The sequence below is a fragment of the Pollachius pollachius genome (assembly GCF_949987615.1).
Source record: "Pollachius pollachius genome assembly, chromosome: 1".
Classification (NCBI taxonomy): domain Eukaryota; kingdom Metazoa; phylum Chordata; class Actinopteri; order Gadiformes; family Gadidae; genus Pollachius; species Pollachius pollachius.
In genome coordinates, this window is record NC_136934.1 from 10,836,849 (window position 1) to 10,857,268 (window position 20,420).

Sequence of the window (20,420 nt, forward strand, 5' to 3'; positions counted from 1 at the left end):
AATAATAAATGTCTAATTGGTGAAGAAGTTTGATGTAAAACTAAACTCTAAATGCTCCCTACAGGACCGTATACTGTAAGAACATAGAATAGGGAGATAATAAACAGATGTAGCGGAGTTTCCGGTTGGGGTCAATCGGTGAGGCTTTCAGTGTTTTAGTGTGTTGTTGGACATCAAGCTGTTCAAACACGCGCTGGATCAGAACCAGGGCCAAAGGTGGGTTGGCGGTGATGCCAACTGGCCTGAACGCCCTCGACCTGAACCAGACAAACACACCTTCAGTGGAGGGGTAAATGGTGATGGAGTGAGTGACTTTGGGAAGCCAGCTCTGTCCTCTGAGAGCCAGAGAAATCAAACCCTGTTTAGATACTCTGCAACCCTTCCAACCCAAACTAAGACATAACACATATCTGTTTTTTGCTCGATTCATATTGTTTCATTACATCTTTGTATTTTTAACCCCATCTAATTATTTTTTTTGCTTATTATTTATTCTTATTTATCATAGTTTTTTTGTACAAATGAGGCCTGAAATTCAAGCATTTCTTGGCCATTAATTACTGATTCCTATTGTTCTCTAACGCATTCCACAAATATATGTATAACATATATATAATATACCAGAAACTTGATTTAAAGGTCAAGGTTGCATATTGTACATTAGCTCAACATTCCCTCATTATCTCCAACACCTCTGTTCAGAGAGATCAAGGCAGAACAAAGACTCCTCCTCTTAGATATACCAGTTTTTCTTAAAAAACCCCGAAACAACTTCAATGCTGAAGTACAAAACAACTTCAACCCTTAATTGCAAAACTACTCAAACACTAAATTACAATACAACTTGAATAATAAACTACAAAACAACTGTAAAATGTCTCAGGTAAAAGTGAACTTTCTGTGAACATAGGGTGTGAAAAAAAAAGTGAACACTCAAATTAACACTAAAATTCAAAACAAAAACGTGAAAAGTAGAATGCCAGATCTACTCTAAAACTCTCTCGGTGCACAGATGTTGCTTTTCCATTAGCACTGTGGGTCAGGTCAGCCAAGTTTAAACGTGCAGACCAGTGCCCACCTGGGTATACTGGTTCCCCATATGAACTCATATCTGGGGTTGAGATGCTCTGTTCTTGCTCGCTAGAAGGGCATCCAAGCTCGAGTTCCTTCCTGTGCGGTTACCCGATAAAACGGGAAAAGAGTAATTCCTTCCGTGTGATGTTAACAGCTTGAACCTCCCAACATGTGATCACATGATCACAAAAGCAATCCGTTCTATCGCTAAATAAGGAAATGGAAATGCAAATGGAGGCTGTGCTCCGAACCCATGTTCTTAACACCTGCTCCAATGGTAAGTCGGCAGGATAGAGTCAACACAGGTTCACACAGAGTAATGAGCAGAGCCGGGGGTCATTTCAAGAGTAAGTACAGACTTGACCCGTGGATGTTAGTTGTGTGAGTCCTGGGCTTGTTTTAATGTTTCCAAGTCGATGGCAGTGGAGCTAAGCAATACAAGTGGCTGTTTGCTACAGAGTTATATTTAGAACTATAAAATGAATGGCCATGTCCTTTGTTCACGTGACCTGGCAAGGTGTGCTTGCATTGCCTCACAGCTGCAATAGCGTTGGCAGAAATCTCTCACGTATTGCAAGGTATTTTTTTATATCTTAAAATGCATGTGTAACCAGCGGTGTGCATTAACTAAGTCACTAATAGAGTGTATGTCTTTCAGTACACTTGCTCGGTATTCATTTTTAGCAATCAGTATTTGGTGAGTTTGTGTACCCCTTTTAGTATAATAATGTGCAGCTATATTGATAAAGATTGTTCTTTCCTGGACAATGTGCTGTAATGGGAAAACTAAATGTGGTCTCAGTCACAGGCAGTTGCAGTTTTGCTCTGGAAGGATATAGAAACACACATTAGTATGACATAGAAGCAACCTAGACGGATAAGAAAGACACATTAGGACAATACAGAATCACTCTTGATGATGTAGAAACACACGTCAGGACAATATAGAAACACAGGAGGAGGATATAGAACACAAGTATGTCTCAAGTGATCGTATACAGCTGGGCGCCAGTGCTGAGAAAGCATGGTGGGGGTCTGTGTGTTGGGTGCCGGTGGTCCTCAATGTGGAGTAGGGGGCCTCTAGGAGCGGGTGACGAAGGGTCCCAGCCCAACCGAGAGTCAGACCATGGGGGGAGGGGACGAGGTGCTGGCCCCTCTCTCCTGCTGGCTCGCTGGACTCCAGATGGACGCGTTTACGACCAATTAGCACGTTAGCCTCACATGCTAGCTTCATTATTTTGTTCCAACATTTATTATAAGTATGATTACTATTATTATAATATGATTGGGTGGACACTTCTATCAAAAGCCTATTACAATTTTGTGATCACATACCTTCTTAGTATCGCTGTCTCCGGTGGCAAATCAAACTCCTAACCCTGGCGGTGTTAATACCTTGCTCTACCAGTTGATCTAGACAGGGAATCAACCCCTAATCCTGGCAGTGTTATGGCCTAACTCTACCAGTTGAGCTAAATAGAACAGCAGGACGATTATTACCCCTTTAATGGGTGCAGTCATTAGAAGCTGGCTACAACTGAGTTGTTTTCCACAAGAATCAGAGCTGCAGTCCCAGTTGAAGCAGGCAGAATCGGAGATGGCTCATCTTGTTTACGAGGATTCTATGGAGTCGTAGACGGAACGGAGCCCTCCATAAAGCTAGCAGCTCTACCTCCACTTCTCCAGAAACCAGGAGAACACACAGGAGGCGTAGGAGAGGAGAGCCGGGGAGATTTGGGCTTTCTACGATGTTAAACCCAAGAGCTCAGCAGGGACACAGTGATTATGCCAGGGGTGTCCTGTTACAGAGGTAGGGGGGCGGTCACAGTCCTACGCAGGAATGCAGCTCTCGCCATCCCTTCCTTCTCTCTCTCCATCTAATCGCTCCCTCCATCACTGGCTTGGCCTTTTCCTGACTCCCTCCCTGATGGTCCACTTCACTCGGCTCATAAACAACAACCCACACCCCCGCGTCACCACATCTCCCGCCCCCATGACCAGCCCCCCTTCCACACCTTCCCATGTCTTCTACGCTCTGGGCTGGAGCCTCTGGTGGTGCCGAGGCGGCTCCGTGGCTGCTCCCCCTCCCGGCTGCATCAGACCTTTCTACCAGTAATTAGACAGGGGACCTCGACACAGCAAGACATCTCCCTAATTCCTCTCCCATCTCTTGGAGAAGTTTTAGGGGTGGGTGGGGTATTGGTTTACCCCGCTGAGATAATAATGTGCTCATTCCACAAACCTCTAAACAAAGCCAAGGGTTCTGTGTATGAAAAATGAGACATCTTTGTTGCATTGTTGTGTTGGAAAGCCACCCAAAGGAGCACAGTGGGAAAGAGGAAGAGAGACATCTGTACAGCAGATCATCTTCTCTATGAACAGCTTGGCATGTGTAAGTGGCTACGTGTGGCTAATGAAGGCTGAGATAAGCTCAGGTAGGCTAGGGAAATTGTCTAGGTTAGCAGAGCTAGGAAATTGATTTTCGAAGTTAGGCTAGATAGGCTTTAGTTGTCTTTGCTGTCTTGGTTAGCTAAGGATGGCTCAGTCGAAAAAGGCTATAGGGGATAATGTTCGCCAAATCTGGGGACGGTAGGGGCTAAGGTTGCCTTTCTTTAGCTAGATTGGCTATGGCAATGGCTAATGTTGGCTTGGTTTGCAAAGGAAGGCTAAATAGCCTCATAAACAGTCTTCAACACAAATGTAAGCCATATAATGAAGGGATTGTTATGAGGTCAGAATAGATAATTACAGTAAGTAAAAACATTTATAAAGGTGCATCAAAATGGCATAGCTTAAACGAGCACAGAACCAACTATGAAATGTAAACCGCACAATTAACAGTCGTCCATATGCATCACAACTTCACCAAACATTTCAATCAAACAATGCAAATATATCATCTACTGTGGAAATGATCAGTACATGTCATCCCAGAGATAACAATATCCAACATCAAATTTTGTTACAGTTATGCTAAAAAGTGATGAGGACAAAATCTGCCATTTAAGAAAGTGATGGGGACCTGTCGCCAGTTTAAATGACACTTATGTTTAGTATGATCTGTCCTCTCCTCATGAAGCCATGGCCTGTGAAGCTCATACCAACCGTCAATCCTAATCAGGGAGTAAACACACAGACGTGTTTTCTGAGTCGGCTGGGCAGAACACGGAGGAGAGACCAGGGAGAAGTCTCTCCAGAGACCACCACAGATGGCTTCATCTGCAAGTTCAAAAAACACAGCCAGGCGTCTTGGAGGGTGGAGGCTAAGGCATAACGCACACACACACACACACACACACACACACACACACACACACACACACACACACACACACACACACACACACACACACATAAACAGACACAATGGGACATCTAATCAATTAGCTCCTGACCTGCTATCACCAGATCCCTTTCAGACGAGCCATGACATCATTGCTGTGTTCCGAGCCCATTGACCTCTGACCCCTCGGTTAGATAAGCTTGGCTGAAACCGAGAAACGTCCGCAGGGCTCTTTGATCTCCCACCCGCCCTATCAGGGAGCTTCAAAGGCCCGTCACATGTTCGGATTTCCTTGTGGAAGAGCTCCAAGGAAGAAGGAACAAGGCGTAGGAGTTTCTGTTAGATTCTTTCTGATTTCAAAACCTACGGGTGAAGAAACTTCCGGAAAAAGGCTGAGGGAGCAGAAGCAAGCGGCGGTACGTTGTGTGTGGTCGGACGGTTGGGACAACAACACAACCACAACAACCACACTCCTGATAAGATCACGCACCGCGGGTGAAGAGCGCATGATTTGGGGGAATGTTTATGAAGATCCATGAGACTGTGTATATAGAGCTTCCCCCCTCCTCCTCACTGTCTCCCCCATTAGCCTCTCTCTCTCTGTGATTCGACCGACTAAATCGTTTTTTGTTGTTGTTGTTGTATCCAAGATGGCCGCCGGGAGAAGCCAAGCTGCAGTCAGGCTCCCTCGTTATCCAGCCAGACATCTTCTAAGTGGCCGCACGCCGGCTCCACCGCTCTTATCTCGCTCTCCATGGCTTACGCAATTAAACAAAAAAAAAACATGCTTCAGAATGTGTAGCCATGCATGTGTGTGCTGAGCTGGTCTTTGTGCGTGTGCTCTCTCTCTCTCTCTCTCTCTCTCTCTCTCTCTCTCTCTCTCTCTCTCTCTCTCTCTCTCTCCCTCCAACAGACACAGCGGCCATTTGACGGTCCACTTAGGTCCAAAATAGACCGAGTTAACCTAGAGCCCCTGAGTGGACGAGCATTACAGAAAAAACATTCTAATGGACAGAAATAACAGTGTGCACTTTGGGTGAAAATGCCCCATACTAGCCTAGACACACTTACACAGTCCATTGACACACACCCACACACACTATACAGTTTGTAGCATATACAAGAATACACAGACTGGATATATGACACACACACACAGACAATAACAGCACATGCAGTAAACGATACATACGTACTAGACCCACAGCCCTATGTGCACTAGAACAGAGTGCCCATGTTTAGGATATCCTCCATCTAGGTTAGCTGGAGATGAGCAGAATAAACGACTGAGGCTTGAAGATAGATAGACAGCAGAGATGAAGGAGTGTCAGATCTCTTATCTCCCACCACCACCACCTCCATCCCCTAACAGCAGACTGAGGTTCAACGGCGATCGACAAAGCGACAGCCCAGGTGTACATAGACGAGATGTTAGCCTTCCTCCACACATTGGCTCAGCCTGGAGCACTAGATTGCTGAAATCCAAAACAGCCAGTTGTAATGGCGAAGGGCGACTTCTGTGGAGTTTGGATTAAAAGGCAATGCTTGAGGAGGGGTTTATTTAAGATAAACATGCACACCTGAGTCAAATCAAGTCATTCAACTTCTCCAATCACTGCAGACAAAATGGTGCCGAAGCTGTCACTTCGACTGTCAAATTAAGCCGCCGAACATAAGAGCCTAACAGGCTAATTGGCCCCAGGTGATTCTCCACCTGTGAACGCATCACATTTAATCATTTGTACAACCTGACCTGACTAGCTGATACCTGACAGCATGACTGTATGTCTCTCTCTCCTCCTCTAACTCCTCCAACGTCATCTGCCTCTTCATTGGTCTTTGTCCCTGCTCTATCACTCAATAATGTATTCATTGTTTTCCCACACAACCATTATTGTCCCACGCATCTGTGGGTGCTTCTCCCTCTTTGCTCCTCTTCCTCTATACTTCTGAACTCTATCTCTCATCATCTTCCTCTATTTTCTCACTCTGCCCCCCCCCTTTCAACAAACACCACCCCCCCCCCCCCCCCCCCCCCCCCACACACACACACACACACACACACACACACACACACACTTTCACACACACACACACACACACTTTCACACACACACTCACACACAGCAGGTGTGTGGGTGCTGATAAGCGGTGGTTGGGGCCCAGAGGCCTAGGGAGTGGGGCCCCTGTGGGGGATCTGCCCTTGGCCCTGCGTTGGCATTTCAGTGGAGGGGTGCGTATAGGCAGGGGGAGGGGGTGCTGCCAGGTGGAGGAAGACGAGGAGAGAGCCGACCTGCTAATCATAGGAACCCTTGGGCCTCATGCCCCGAGGAGGGTCCCTTGGGAGTTGAACCCCCAACCCTCCAGGCGCTCTGGCATCGGGGCCGACCCACTCTCTGGAAAATAATACCGCCATCGTCTGCCATGAGGGGCCCCTCTTGTGTCAAGGGGATGACACACACACACACACACACGCACACACACACACACACACACACACACACACACAGGTGACATCGGCAATAGAGTCTCCACCGTAGTGACCCCTCTCCACCGATAGCTCTGCTGTCGTATCTTTGTGGGAAATGTCAAGCCGACGCAGTGCACAGCATGGAGAGATACTAGACAATACACACACACTGTGGTCTCTGGATGAGTTTGTTTGAGTGACAAGCCTGACATCCAGATTTTGGGAATGAAAGTTGCAGGTTTCTATTTGCAAGAATCTTTCTTTGGAATGGAGGTAAAATAACGTTCTATTTTGTGTCGGTGGAGACGGGACACATTTTCATGACATTCAGATCTTTTCAAATAACAATCATTTTAAAAAAGCAGAAGTCTCGTTTGGTATTAGATATACTCTTAATAATTTTGTTCTGCTAAGTTAGCCATTTATTTTCCTGATGGTTCTCCACTTGAGAAGATTGATAAATTTAAAAACGTCAGACTTGTAGACTTGTCCTGAGGTGTCCTTAGCGCACGGATCATTGTTTCATGTACGATACACTTAACTGGCTACCACGTCACTTAACGAGACATTTTCATTGGTGGCTTTTAGTGCCATTTAGATTATCATATTCACTCAGACAAACTCAACCACCTTTTTTTAATATCCCTAGAATCTCCCAAAGAATTTGGAGACGTGCTTTCAAGTTCAAAGCCCTTCAAACGTTTAAAATGTCAAAGTTCATCAGACTGGAATAAATTGCCTAATTCCTTCAGATCGATTACTTTTTTCCATGACTTAAAGACTTCTTTGCTTGTTCAACTTAAATCTACTTGTTCTTGTTTATGATTGTATTTACCTTCACTTTAAGTTCATAAGTAGACACAGTAATTATTTGGTCTACTTATACATTTTATTTCTCATTACAATTTTGTATAGTGTAGGATGGTGGGAGACCCCTTTTGTTTATGTCCTTGTTGAAGGAACTATGTTGATTGTTTTGTATTGTTTAAATGTCTGTAAACTTCCCCCTTGAAAACGAGATGCTGCATCTCAAGGGGTTTATCCTCTAATGCAATTTTGAAATAAATATAAAACGTAAACATGAAACACTGTAGCTTGTGACTACTACATGCTTGGATATAAATGCTTGTCTCCTGAAGAAATATAGAGCCATTCATCAACCGTTTCTACTCTGTTTATATTCCTTCCTTCTTTCTAAAACTGCTGTAAGATATCGCCATCACCTGTTCTGTGATTCTCTAATCTGCTGCCCGAGACTGCCAATGTAAAACTCGGCCACTGTTTGCAAGACACAAATAAAATTATGAAAAAACCCGAAATCATATATTTTGATTTTGATGTTCTTTCCTGTGTTGTGTTTCTCTTTTGGCAGACATGGCCCCTGTAGGACCCCCGATGGGCCCCTGATGGGCCTCTGCTGGGCCAGCCCTCTACAGCGGAGGGGTTCAGTTCCAGAGCTCCGGCTCAGCGTGTTCATTAGAGAGAGCCGGCCGGGATGATGTGTTCACGTTTAACAGCCAATAAGGAGAGCAATAGAGCCATTTAAAGCTCCACCCTTCTGGGACAGCACATGGTTAAAAGTCAACTCGCCTTTCTGCTGGAAACCTCAGATTTTGCCCTAGGAATAGCTTTGCTTAGGCGTTGGGTGGGGCTAAGTTTAACTGCAGAGTTTAAGATGGTAAGGTTTAGGCTTGAGTTAAGTACATTTTTGGTAAGGGTTTGATGTTGTAAAGATCCACAGGGATCGGGGGTAAATGCAATCTATCAGGGGCTAAAGAGGTTGCGCCACAACACTAAGCTTACAAGTGCAGAAACAAATTCATGTTGTGATCATATCTGACGCATCACAGGTGTTATCTGATTGGCTCTAGGGTTGGTAACTCCTTCCATAAGAACCAGACCTTCAGTGCATGGCTGCTATTTGTTCTGTTAATATAAGACCTTCAAGCTGATTTGGGTCAGACGATAAACTGCTTTATTCAGGAGTGGGTTTTAATGTGTGTCCTTTGAGTATCTACCAGACTCTACAAAATAAGTGTATTAACATGGTTAACATTACATATGATCATGTACAAACATATCATATATACATATGAAATACCCAAGTCTAGTCTGAGACACAGTATGCAAAAACAAAAGAAAAGTGTGGATGATGTGCTATATTTACTGTAGCCCTTATCTGACGCCATAGCCATACCTGGTGGTAGGGGGCAGGCGGGGCCGTGACAGCGCGTTGAGCATTCAGAGGACGTTTCCCCATCGCTCTGAACGCTCAGTGACCACTTCATGGTTTCATTTCAGTAGGGAAGGGGAAGGCGGGCGGGGAGGGTGGGTAGCAGCGGTGATATACGACCACAATCCGGCGCCCAAATTGGACAAATGAGGTCCACACCTCAGAGCTGGGAAAGACCTGGCCAGCTTTCCGATGAATGAGCACTGTGTGTGTGTGTGTGTGTGTGTGTGTGTGTGTGTGTGTGTTTGCGCGTGCGTGCGCGCGTGTGTGTGTGTGTGTGTGTGAGCGAGAGCGTGACAAAGAAATACAGACAAGTTAAATATGTACAAATATCCAGTGTTTAGCTGTGTGTATGCAGACCTATAAATGGCTTTTGTGTGTGCGCACTCTGTGGGAGCGTTGGTTTTAGCAAAGTCACGCAGGTCTGTACACTCCGCCAGCCAGTGGGTGTCCGTGCGTATGCAGTGTTTATGTGAGGGCGAGAGAGAGAGGGAGAGGGAGAGGGAGAGATGCGGGGGCTGTTGCATCTGCTCCTCATTAAAGGGCGTTAATGAACGCACGTGCGTTCCACCTGGTTTCTCCGAGGAGGGGGCAAGCAGGGTAGAAAGAGCAGGGGTGGGGGGAGGTAGAGGGACAAGGAGGGAGCTCTGTACGTATGTTCTCTGGTCTTCCTTGGACCCTCCTTTGATTTACAACAGAAAACTCAAATGGGTATACGAAATGATGAAGACAACTCCCCCTTCATCACATCAATTGTATTTTGATTGTTCTCCAATCTCCCTCTGCTCCTTTGGTGGAGGATGTGATGAGACCTCTCACCCCCCCCCCCCCCCCCCCCAACCCCGGATCTTTCCTGACTTAACAGCCACACAGTGGAACATCGGCAGCTACCATGGCTGCTTCTCAGTGATGTCTAACGTCTGTACGTCCCTCTATTTTTAAAAACGATGTAATAACTCATTTTGAAAATCGTTCCCCTCACCTTTCACCAACACCTGGGCTGCTTCTGTCCGTCTGAATCTACGTTTCTTCAATTTAATACAAATGTCATAACTAATAAAATACTTAATTCTACATCTACCTTAACATTTAGTCATTAAATAGCACACTTTTTTCCAAAATGTAAGTATGGCGGAGGACACTCAAGCAGACGATCCAAATTGGAGCAGTTACAAGAAAAGGTTAAGTGCTGCGCAACCTAGCTGATCTTTATTTTGAAATGGATTGGATGCACAGCACACTATTTTTTCTATTTCACTCCCATTTAGATTCTGCACTTTTTTGATTGTTCTCAGCAACACTTGCTTTGGATAAATGCTGAATGACTAGATGTTAATGTATGTAATTGGTCTCTAGGTCTCTTCATTTATTTCTGTACGTCACTCTGCATCTTCTCTTCTTAGCTCAGTTCTGAAATGTAACAGAAATCCGCTGTACCATTAAATATATAAAAAGTAGACCCTGCCAAAGTGTGTTTACTTCATTTAAAAACATTTCACTTGTTTGTATGTCTGGGAGTCCTGTGTGTAGAAACTAAAGATATAGTTCCAACAGCATTCTACATGTAACATGTCGACATGTACACACATGGGAGGAGTTGTGGTTCAAACAGCATTCTACATATAACATTAGATGTTAATTAAATATATGAACATTTATATTTTGTTGGTGTTTTGCTTACATTGAGGGTGACGTATTGAGTCAAAAGTGTAAAGATGCATATTTTCTGGGACTGTAAACATGCCAATGCTGCCACAACACGTCCATCTCTCTACAGACACGTTGTCATGAAGACTAACATGTTGACAGGAGACTATTATAGGGTGTTTCAAGGGAGGATCGGACAGACGCAGAGAACCGGGGAATAGTGTGTGGAGTATTGCAGATACATAGATAATACTGATCTGATCAACGTCAATTTGTCTGGATTTCTGCTGCATTTGATTCCATTTGATTATTTAGTCATTAAGCAGATGCGTGTATTACAGTCATTTCAGATACACGTCATTAAAGAGCTGATAGGGGACATTTGCTCTAGGATGCTCAAGGATATCAGGGACCAAACCCTGAACCTTTTAGGAAAGATTCTGAACCCCCTAACCACTATCATGGCTCCTTGACTTAACTTCAATTATATGGATCTCATCAAATAATATAGATTTCATTAATTAATAATACTTTATTTGATCTCTTTTCATATGCCCTCCATCTGTCCCCTGTGTGTTTGTGCGGGACTCGGAGCAGCACTGCAGAAACTATATTCGTCAGCAGTTGTCTAAGTGTACTGGTTTTAAAGTTCACTCCATGTGTAATCTATATTCGTTTTTGTCCTTTGAAATAAGTCAGGCATTAATATTCAACACGCAACGATCAGGGCAAATTAGACCCTGGGAATTGTGAACAAGAAGAAACTAATTAAGGAATTAATTTACAAACATTTCATTTGGGAAAAAGTAAGTTGCAATGGGGAATTTTAACACCCGCCTGCTTAATTAGTTACTTAAATTAATATGAAATATGCACTGTCCAGTAGTAACGGCTCTCTGCCTGTATATATTAGTACTGATATACTCTGTTAAACCACACGGTAACCTAGTTAGTTAACCAAGCAAACAGGCTAGTTGACGGGGTGTGATAAAACAGCGGAATATGCAATCACAAACGGTCATCTTGTATATATTTTATATATAATCAGTTACATGTTTGTTAAAAAATTGGATTAGAAAGTTATTGCTTACAGATATACATTATTGTATGTTACAACACCTATGCCTGTCGTTATAGTACCTACACACCCTGCAGGTATTGCCTTGTTGGTCCATTGTGTGTCACCTGTACTGGTTCCTCATTCCGTTCACCTGTGTTCAATGCGAACATGTTCCAAGTTCTCGAGTTTCGGCCTGCTGGCTGTCGTTTTTGTTACTGCCCAATTCTGTTTATCTTGAATTCCTTTGCTTCCCTGTAATTTGTGTAAATAATAAACGTGATGATTTGAAGAGAGTACTGGCTTTAGAGTTTGTACCTGTCCTTCTGGTCCAGACCGGAAGGTCTCCGGTCTCTCTCTGGTCTGAGCAGATATATGTAACTCACGTCATGTTATGAATGGAAACAAACATAATATTAAGCTGCAGACATGATAGTAGGCAGGCCCACACACACACACACACACACACGCACGTCATACAGACACCAACGCAAATAAACACGCACATAGACAAGCATACAAATACTAAACCCTTCACGACAGCTCTCCTCTAATAGCAGACCTTACGTCAACCTCTGCAGACAAACGAAGGGTGGGTGGTGTCGGAGGTAAGGTGTACGTGTTATTGGGTGGGGGGAAGTGTGTGTGTGTGTGTGTGTGTGTGTGCGTGTGTGTGTGTGTGTGTGTGTGTGTGTTGGGGGGGTGGGGGGGGAGGGGGTCGCAGGCAGTGTTAAGTCAAGCAGAAGCCCTGAATGTTGCTAATTTATTTACAGATTTAATTAGACGGATAGAGGCTCCCAGATAGAAGGAGGAGAGAGATGTTGCCAACGCTACAGCTCTTTAATTACGGTGCCGGGCTCTTGATCCCTGCGCTCGGCTGTCTGGGGAGCCAGTTAATTAAAATCCTCATTATTTTACTTTTAATTAGTTCCCCCCTCTTTTGTTTCCTTTCACCATATGGCCGTGTTCCGTGGTCAAATTAACGTAATTGAGCTAATTAAGCCGATCACTTTAATTATTCAAAGCGTTCCGATTGGACAAGAGAGGGAGAGCACCCCCCCACCCCACTCTCCCCCCCCCCGCCCCCCCGACATTCCTGCGTGAGCCTTGGAGTCGCAAAAGCTTTTCTTTGCTTTTTTTACTCGTTAGGCCGTAGGTTTGGTCCCAGCGCTGAGATCCAGCTAGCTTGGCTAATTTCACCCCCATTCCGCTGAGGTGCCGTCTGTTTACCGTGAACAGAAAACAGCGTGGATCACGCAACGTTGTTATGTTCCGTCGTACATCGTAATGCTGTTCGAATGTGTGCTCGTAATTAGCATCTCGTTGATTGCCAAAACTATCTCCTCAAAAAATGCTTAAGCTAGCAAAAATACCTTGAATAGGAGGACGGGTAAATGGGTTCCTAGCATAGCTGCGCGTTAAATATATGGTATTTTAATGTCATAGTACAGCACTGACATTCATTTGGATTAGAATTTTTGAAAAGCGTGGCCTTTGTGGTGTAATGTCATTTTAGTATTATCATAACGGAGGCTATGAATATGTAGTAATACCCCTCTTCCTCACAACATGTATCCATCTATCCATTTCTCTCTCTCTACACCAACCTCTCCATCCCTGTCTTATCTACCCTCTCTTATCGATCGACCAATCTCTCCATTTATCTATTTATAAAACATGTGATCTTCACCCGTCAACACCTCATGAAGCCACAATCATCACTTCAGCTTCCCTCCTCTGCAAGGAGAGAAAGGTTTCCTAGAGCAGACCGTTAGATGGAGGCCTACCTCCCAGACAAGACCTTTACGACCCCATACCCCCAGAGAGTCCGGGACCAGTCCTACCTGTTCCTACATGACCTCTAGCTTGGACGAGCATCAGAGAGCACAGCCATCGTGAAGGTGGGAAACACGGCCGCCATGTTGGATCTGCGGATCTCAGCAGCTTGGACAGGAGCAGAAGGCCTGGTGGTCGTCCCCTCCCCTCCGCCTGTGTGTAAAAATATCCCCCGGTTCATCTTGTGCCTTCACACAGCGTGAGGCGGAGGAGCTCAGGCAATTACACTCATCTGCATGTGTTAATATGATTCATTAGCGGGAATAAACACTTTCTCATGACACCGGCTACACGGCGAGCTGCACACCTGCACGGCTCTGATAAAAGACAACGCCTCGTGGCGCTGAGCCTTTTCATGAGAGCTGCTAATTGGCATCTGAAAACGTTCCGGCTAATTAGTGAAAGGCAGATGAGATTTGATTGGTTTGAATGCAGAGTGTAACTTGTGGTGCGGTGGGACCCCAGAATGTGCCGAGGTTTTTATTTCTTTGCCATCACGATACAAAGATAATTGTAATTGTGGTGATTTGCATACGTTAATGAATTTGCGTGACGCTTCCTGATCAGACGTGAAATAAATAATTGATGCGGTATCAGCTCCTACCGTGACAAGTGGGACTTTTGAAATAGCTAAGCGCATTAAGGTGCAAGTTTGATGGCTGCTATGCTCCCAGGCAAGGTGTGAAAGTGGAGCAGATGTTATCTCCTCGCATCCACGGAGCCTGCACTCGCTGCTATCTCGAAAAGATTAACTCTGAACCTCTGAAGGTGTGTGGCGAGGACTTGAAGAGTTTGAGCAGCAAAAACAAGCATGAGGACTTAAGGCAAGTTGGAGCGCTGAAACGAACCTGAATATGACGGGGGAGGGGGAGAAGAAATGAACGCCAGAGAAAATCCCGAGCAGAACGCAGACCCCAGACCAACGCGGCAGTCAGACAAGAAGCCGTCGCTGCAAGGTGCTTTAATTGCGGCTCCGTAACATCAGATCGCTACAGAAGCCTCCGATTCCCGGGCAGCACACAACGCTTTAATTAGGCTGCTCTCAAATTACAATTTATCGGAGCCAGTCAGTCAACCATCCAACCAGCCCGCCAGGGTACCCTCCCATCAAGCCACCCAACCAACCATTGAAAGTCCCAGTCCCGGAATATGCCCCCCGCCCTTCGCCACCACAGATCCAGGCTCATGTTTAATTGCTTCGGTAAACGGTCAGACCTCGAGCCTTTAACTCCATTCCAGAGGGTAATCAGCCATGGTTTCACCATGGGACGAGGGAGAAAGAGAGAGAGAGAGAGAGAGAGAGAGAGACTAGATAATATGACTTTAACCCAAAGTACACACAACTTAAGTGCTTCCAAATGCGAGTGATTTCCGTCTAATGAAACAGTCATGTTACAGTAAAATCTTTTTAATAGGATATTTTTCACTGTACATGATTCTCTCTCTCTCTCTCTCACTCTCCCACTCTCCCTCTTACATTCACACAAACACACACATCATGAAATACAGAACAGTGTGAAATACCATAAAAAACAATCGTTCATATTTTACATCCTCATGTCACATATACTGTATGTGTTTGGATGTATGTGTGCGCGTGTTTATGTGTGTGTATATGTCTAGATTTGTTTGAAAGAGGGGTTACCATTTACAATATAAATCATACAACATTGTAGATCAGGAGAGTTGGAGATCTTCACACTCAGAGATCCGGTAGCTAGCCGGTGGCTATTATAGCTAGCCATATTTTTCAGTTATAAGTCTTTTTCTTGGTCTGTTCCTGTTCATGAGTTGTCTTGTCCGTCTGCCCCCATGTTGCGTTGCTCCCCAACATCCGTATCTGACTGTAGTCAACACACAGCAACACACCCTCCTTCACGTCTACTACAAGCACAAAAGGGGGTCGTAAAAAATGAAGGGTGGTCCATCTGGTTGGTAAGGGCGGAGTTAAGTGAAGATGAGAGTACATGACCACAACAAGTGCTTCCGGTTTGTGTCCAAGCCGTTCCCCGTGCCACTCAACAAACCTGCAGGCAAAGAGGAGAGCAAGATTAGAAGTTTAAGAGGCAAGTACAAATTAAAGTAGCAATATTCAAGGAAGGAATGGTGAGTTTGCTGTCACCTATAGGGGAAGAAAACCCTGCTCGGTAGATTTGTGAAAACACTGCTGAAACAAAATTTCTTAACTTATGATGTATATCGTAAATGATTTTTACCAATAGTGTTTTTAATAAAACCAAAGGTTTTCGGTCTACCTTGGTTGACGGATTTCCACCAACCAGCGGTGACAACAGAACTGTGATAATGGAGGCCCTAACTCCCCCAGACCTTTACAGCCAGATGGGTCTCACCTTCTGGTCCGTCAGCACCGAGCTGCTCTGAAGCTGGGGCAGGTGGGTCCCGATGAGACCGTTGCCGGGGCGATCGTGGTGGTGGCGGTTGCCGAGGAGGCCGTTGCCGGGCCGATCGTGGTGATGGTTACCAAGGTGTGCATTGCCAGGGCGATCGTGGTTACCGACCAGAGTGTTACCGGGCCGGTCGTGTTCACAGAAGATGGTTCCGTTGACGTAGTGGAAGCGATCCCCCGGTACCAGCCGGTTCCGACACGTTGCACAGCTGAAACACTGAGAGCAAGACAGAGAGCGAAGGTCAGGGTCAAGTCAAGTCCAGCTGGTTCGTACAGCCCTTCCTCACAGCTAGTGTCTCTCCTAGCTCTTGCAGGCCCAGATTTCACAACATCCCTGAACACCACAACCTCACATGAGCAGTAAACTCCCGAAAACAGCAGGAAGGGTTAGAGCAGGGAACCTTTCTTCCATAGGGGAGGAAAACCTAGAGACCAGGATGCTAAACTCTCACAATTGAGTATCGCTCACACTTGAGACACTGTTGTCCAAAAGAATTGTCCGTTGTGATGATAAAGATTATCTGATTGTATAAACAACAATAAGTGTGAGTTTAAGTTTGTGTGTGTGCGTGCGTGCGTGCGTGCATGCATGTGTAGAAACCCAAAAATAAGGATCAGTAACGTATTCATTCACATTGACATTTTCTTCTGATAACCAAGGCGAGCAGATGAAATTAATAGTTCAATAAAAGCGGTTTCCGTCATAAGATAAATTACAACATTTTCGCCACTGAAAACGTTTTATAATAGTTGCACAACACACCGAACATTAGCTCACTTCTTTCTACCATCTATGTTCTTCTGTTTGAATGTGTCTTGGCAAGTTCCCTACTCCTAATCCTATGGTGTCTATGGACACATTTTCGGTAATTTCTTTGTCTTTCGTCCTTTTCAATTTGTTTTTCATCTTTTTTACTCAACCGTTTTTTTAATTTTTAGGTTTTAAGAACTTCCCATTTGGATCAATACAATATAACTTATTTTATACGTTATTATCATGAATAAACAGGGCGGGGCTGTCGTAACGCTCCTGACGGGACCTTCATTCAACTACGAAAAACTCGACCGATTCTCAAGCCCTGGGGGGTCACTCTGCCATCTGAGAATAAAATAGTCGGAGACCTTCACGTTTCGGAACAACATCAGATGCTGTTTATATGGTCGGATAAACCACATGATGGTGTCATACTTCTAAAGATATCAACTTATTCATATACATGACTACTGACGTGTGTCTACCTATATGATGTACACACACACACATAGGCATTCATATATACATAGTGACATAGAATGACACCCCGGGGATCATCGCAATAACACACGTCGTCTAGTTCAACAGGAAGTGGGTGTCAGGACTGCGACCTCTCACCTTGAGGTGGAACACGTCCCCCTGTGCCCGCATCACCATCTCATTGGCCGGGATGGACTGTCCGCACGCGCCACAAGCCCCGCTGTGACCAAACAATCTGCAAACACAACGCAAGAGAGAAATAGTCCATGAGAAAACCACAATATGCTTAAACACAATCCTAGTCTGTTTAGTCATGGAGCCGACGCTTACATCCAAAGAGATTTGCAGTGAGTTCAGACTCATGTTATTTAGAAGGAGGGATTAGGGGTCCTTTTGATAAGGAATGCGTACAGATTTGACTGTGGACATTGGGAATCAAACCAAGTATCTTTCGGCTGGGAGTCGAAACACCCTAATCACTACACTATCCTGCCTCAAATATGATCAAGATGAAACGATGTACAGGAGTGAATGACCCGGCATTCACAAGGAAAAGGCAAGAACACAGAACAAGGAAAAGGCTGACAGACAGACAAATAGATAGATAGATAACCCCCAAACATAAATCTATTCGAACAATAGGGATCATTGAACCCTGCGGGATCCAATCAGAGATGTGAAAACAGTGACATGAGCCATTACTTACAAAAGCCCAGAATAGAATGGTAAAATACCCTTTATAATGTTTTTTTCAGATTGTATTATAAAACACAATCAATTCAAAAAATATTTAAGATTGTTCAATGATTTAAGTTAACAAGGTGGCAGGAACGCAGAAGCGTTTTACTTCTTCGTACATATTTTCGGACATGGATTTATTAAATGTTGTTTCCAGCTCCAGTTCGGTTCTTGCTTCTTATTCTACGCGCTGTATACCTGAGGTAGTCGCTGCGGCAGAGGATCATGCCCCCCTTGGAGTAGCAGGAGGAGCCGATGTCCCCCAGATGGGCCTGGCAGCACGAGCACTTGAGGCAGCGTGTGTGCCAGTAGCGATCCATGGAGAAGAGCAGGAAGCGCTCTGAGATCTTTCCCCCGCAGCCAGCACACACCCTGGAGCTGGGAGGCAGGCTGGAGGCCTGGCTGTTCACCATCCTGGAGCTCCTGATGATCACATAACATAACATAAGACTTTGTTCATCCCAGGTGGGATATGAAGGTTCCTGGGAACCACAAGGGCCTGGATCACTAACACACTGAAACATAACTTGAGCTTTTATATTTCTTCCAGTTAAGCAGTTTGCTAAATATTTTTGGTATAAATTACTCTCTCAGATATAATATATACGCCTACACATTTTTTTTTCTTTTTTACTCATGTTCTTCCTGTATTGTTTCTTCGAAGTAGTCTTCAATCGTTTGTGTTTGAATCAACCTCTGAAATGCATCGCTGTGGTTAAGAGCCGTTATGGATTTTTTAAACGTAATTACATTTCGTGTGTTTTCCCTTATTAAACACTTTGTATGGCGGTTTGGCCCTGTATGAATACAGTTTGGTGATTGAATCAAAGAAGTAGTGTGGTCCTGTGTCTACATGGTCGGTTACTGAAGACATAGCCGTGGAAACAACCAATGAATTATATTTACAGGACTTTGGCGAGGATGACTTAAACATTGCGGACCAACTCCGTCTGGACAACGTGCTCAAACCGAACAACCATACCATCGTAGGCTACTTCAGCTCCTTAATATTATAAAGGCGTTATGTCATGCTAAGAGTTGTTTCATGGCAAACATTTTACTAAATAAATCAAAATGAGTTATATACAGACATATGGTGGTAATATATCACCGTATCATGACTAACAGCCGCGATATGAAATTTTGCCCCATGAGAATTTAAGTGCCATGTTGCTGTTCATCACGGGACATTTCACGCGCTTTGCGTAAAACGCGTCTGGAGATTTTAGGATTTTACGCATGGACCGAGAGCGGGAGCATACCTTGAGGTTCCAGAAATCCTGCGGTTGAGAAGCCCAAAAAACTAACAAACAAACAAACAGACAGGCTCTGGTCCGTTTAGTTATATAACCATAGCTTTGTTCGTTTTGTTATAAATTCCATAGCTTCAGATCTGCTCCGGTGAATGAGCTGAAAAAGCTCAGCGGACTACAGTTAAGAAAAGTCTCCACGACGTCAGATCCCTTTACAGTACCTATACTTTGCGAGCCATTATTAGACGGTTATTAACATACAAAACGGGGGTTTGTTGTCTGTAAAGACCACACAACCTCTCCAACTCTTGTTAACGCGTGTGACAGCTCAACTATTCATCCCGTTGCGCAAGCCGCTATTTAAATTGCTTAGCGGTGACGTCGCAAGCTTGAAACGTTCTTCAGCCAATAGGAACCGAGTGGGCGTGATTTGTAGTCAACATGATTTATGGCTTCATCATAGTGACTTATTATTCAAATGCTTTGAGCTCCGCTGGCATATCGCCTGCTGCTGCTTCGTCTGTAAATCGCGAAACTGGTGAAAGGAATCCTTTTCATGTGTCTGAACAGATGGTCCATAACTGTTGTTTGTTATTATGCTAATTCAGGAAGATGGTCAATATATATGTGCATGCGTGTTTTTTGTGTACGCGTCTCTGTCTGCATGTTTGAAGGAAAGGAAGAAAATTTAAAACGAATTAAGTCGAAGTCAAGTAAATTAATTATAGGTTTAACACATTGTATTGCGACTTTTGACCTGTGTCTGTGTGCGTGTGAGTGAGTGTGTGCGTGTGTGTGTGCGTGTGTGCGTGTGCGTGTGTGTGTGTGTGTGTGTGTGTGGTATTTCCTGCTGATGTCCAATAGGGGGCAGCATATAGTCATATTCGGTCAGTTGGTCCTTTCTTCGCTAGTTCAATTAGGTAGGCGTGTTTATATTTAACTATTTATCTTTTCGTAGGCGCATAGGCACCTTTGGAAAAGGACCTACCCGCCTTCATATACACAAGAGTGAATTTGAGAGCTTTATCAAAATAACGTTCCAAGGGATTTATAATTATTTTATTTTTAATTCTCCAAATCCTGTATCTCAATTAAAGTGACTTGACTTTGTTGAGATTTGTAGGCAGGCCTCTGGCCTACATGTGTGCATGTTTAGCAAACATAGGATCAATTCATTAACACCTCCGC

At 44.4% G+C, this 20,420-nt stretch overlaps 1 protein-coding gene across 1 annotated transcript; it reads right to left on the reverse strand.

Moving 5' to 3' along the window:
* Nucleotides 1–15,028: 15,028 nt before the first annotated feature.
* On the reverse strand, nt 15,029–19,545 carry LOC307082952 (LIM domain transcription factor LMO4). Its single transcript, XM_079746707.1, has 5 exons — nt 19,242–19,545; nt 18,178–18,402; nt 17,380–17,476; nt 15,952–16,224; nt 15,029–15,627 (listed from the first exon to the last, which is right to left on the reverse strand). Exons 2-5 carry the CDS (start codon nt 18,390–18,392, stop codon nt 15,619–15,621), a joined length of 594 nt encoding a protein of 197 aa, XP_079602833.1. The 5' UTR covers nt 18,393–18,402; nt 19,242–19,545; the 3' UTR covers nt 15,029–15,618.
* Nucleotides 19,546–20,420: the final 875 nt, after the last annotated feature.